At 29.9% G+C, this 2,367-nt stretch overlaps 1 protein-coding gene across 1 annotated transcript in view; it reads left to right on the top strand.

Annotated features, from left to right (window-relative positions):
- Positions 1–2,192: 2,192 nt before the first annotated feature.
- The window catches only part of LOC136079251 (general transcription factor II-I repeat domain-containing protein 2A-like), a 2,905-nt gene continuing 2,730 nt past the window's right edge, over positions 2,193–2,367 (top strand). The window contains exon 1 of the mRNA XM_065794977.1: positions 2,193–2,292. Coding sequence (XP_065651049.1) covers positions 2,193–2,292 — 100 coding nt within the window. The remainder of the gene's footprint in view (positions 2,293–2,367) is intronic.

Raw genomic sequence — 2,367 nt, 5'->3', positions numbered from 1 at the left:
TATATTCTTCATGATGTGTGTACTTTTTTAACTCCCATATAGAACACAACTTACAAGTTTTTGTTTCTATTTTGTAATCAACACACTTACCATTTTCTACAGCAACAGCTGTTACTAATCCATTGTTTGAGGTGTATCCACGTTTCTGCCAGGATCCATCAAACCCACAAATAATATCTTTAGATGTTTCATTGATTGATAGTAACTCATTTGCTGCATTTGACATGCTTTTGTCAACCAAACTTTGATAGACATCCAACATTATGTGCAATGTGTCATTATAGCAGTTTTTATTCATTGGAGGGTTCATGTTCATAATTCCACAAAATGTTTCTATTGCTGAAAATCCCTTACCCATTTCACGAAATGCAATTACTGTACGAGTGTTTATGTCAAAGCGTTTTCGTCCAACACAATTAATTTTTTTATCCATTTTAGCAGATGAAAAAAAAATCGTTTCCCATTCACAATCACTGCAACAAATTTTTAGTCCAATACTTAGGCCATATTTTTTTGAAGAATCAAACTGCAAATTTACTAACTTGTTACATTCTGGGCATTTAAGGACCATTATTGCTTTTTTAAGTAAACCAAAGTTCATAATAAAGTTAAAGTCTTCATTTATCTGTTGAGGTTTATTTACAACTTCTTTGTTGAACAACTTCTTGTAGGATGAGGAACATGGTATGTTTTCAACTGAAGGTATGGCTACGGTTTCATTATTTTTGCAGACATTTGTATGTCTGTTTCCATAAAACTTTCTTTTCTTATTTTGGTATACTCTTTTAGAAGATTGTTTTCTTTTCGTTCGACCCATTACACTTTTATTAAAATAAGATATTTAAAAAATTGACTGATGTATACTACACTATAGACTATTGGTGAACTTATAAAGAGCATAAAATAGCAATAAAGCGTGCTCATTCGCGTATAAATCGAGTCAATAAACAAGAAGTAACTGCTGATTAACAATTTTCATTATAAAAGTTTAGCATGAAACTGTTTTTATTGTTTATATATAACTTTGATTGCAAAAACCCGTAGCAACCTGGTAAATAAAGCGTTGCTACGGATAAAAATTGATATTGAACAATTTAAAAGCAATTTCAGAGGTATATACTGATTTTTTTATTATAAAGCAAGATAAGATTTCGACTCTACAATAGTTATATTAGCTAAAAAATGTATTTTTGAAAAAATGAATTTTTCAATTTTAATTACTATACTACCACCTTAAAGTAAAACCTTTTTGGAAGCGACGTCAAAAAGCGAGTCTAAAGACAAAAGAACACCAGATTCAATACTAAATATACCAATAAGAGTATTAAGCATGAAACATCTGCTATGGTTTGGGGATGTTTCTCAGCACTAGGAACTGGTTCTATTCATAAAATTAATAGGATTAGGGACCGTTTTGTTTACAAAGATATAATGGAAGATGTAATGTTACCACATACTGAATAGGAAATGCCCCTAAAATGGATTTTTTTTAACAGGACAATGATCCAAACATACGTCAAAAATTGTAAAACAATGGTTCAAGGACAAGAGCATCACCATAATGGAGTGGCCTGCACAAAGCCCTGACTTAAACCCCATAGAAAATTTCTAGGAAACATTTGACAGTAAGATTGAGCGTGCAAATGTAAAGACTAGTGAAGAGTTATTTGAACAAATTGAGAAGGCCTGGCAAGAGATTGATATGAGAATTGTTGACTCATTAATTGAGTCTATGCCTCAAAGAATGAAAGCAGTAATTAAAAGTAAAGGTAGTCATACCAAATATTAAATTAATTTTTGAAGTTTTTTGGAAAATAAAAACTTAATTTTGAAATTTTTTGAATTTTCAATCGATTTTTTGAATGTCCACCTTGTTTTGTCCAAAGAAAAATGTAGTTTGTTAGGGAAAATGTTTTATAAAACTTTTTAGTGATTTTTAGTATGATTCAAAAGTTTTAAACTTTGTTAACAACATAATAAACTACATAAAAAATAATATGTTCAATTGTTTTACTAGTATTTTTTAGCTTTTGATCAACTTTTGTTCTAAATTTGAGTTTGTCCACCATGTTTTGTCCCATACTGTATAATTCGAATTATACATTTGATTTCGATTATACTTTCACTATATAAATCCGCATTTGAAATAATAAAACGTTAAAAAAAACATTATTTTTATATATTTAATAAAGATGGCTTCAGCTAAAAGACGTAGGTGTGATACTGAAAGCGGTCATGGGGGTCGTGTATTTAATCCTTCTTGGACAACTGACTATTTTGTACATGAACAAAGTAATTCTATTATATGTCTAATTTGTTTGGAGAAATATGCCGTGTGAAAAGTTATAATGTGAACAGGCACTACAC

Source organism: Hydra vulgaris, chromosome 04 (assembly GCF_038396675.1).
Source record: "Hydra vulgaris chromosome 04, alternate assembly HydraT2T_AEP".
In the NCBI taxonomy this organism is placed as follows: domain Eukaryota; kingdom Metazoa; phylum Cnidaria; class Hydrozoa; order Anthoathecata; family Hydridae; genus Hydra; species Hydra vulgaris.
Note: the sequence above shows the minus strand (reverse complement) of the source record. Positions and strands in the feature narration are given on the sequence as shown.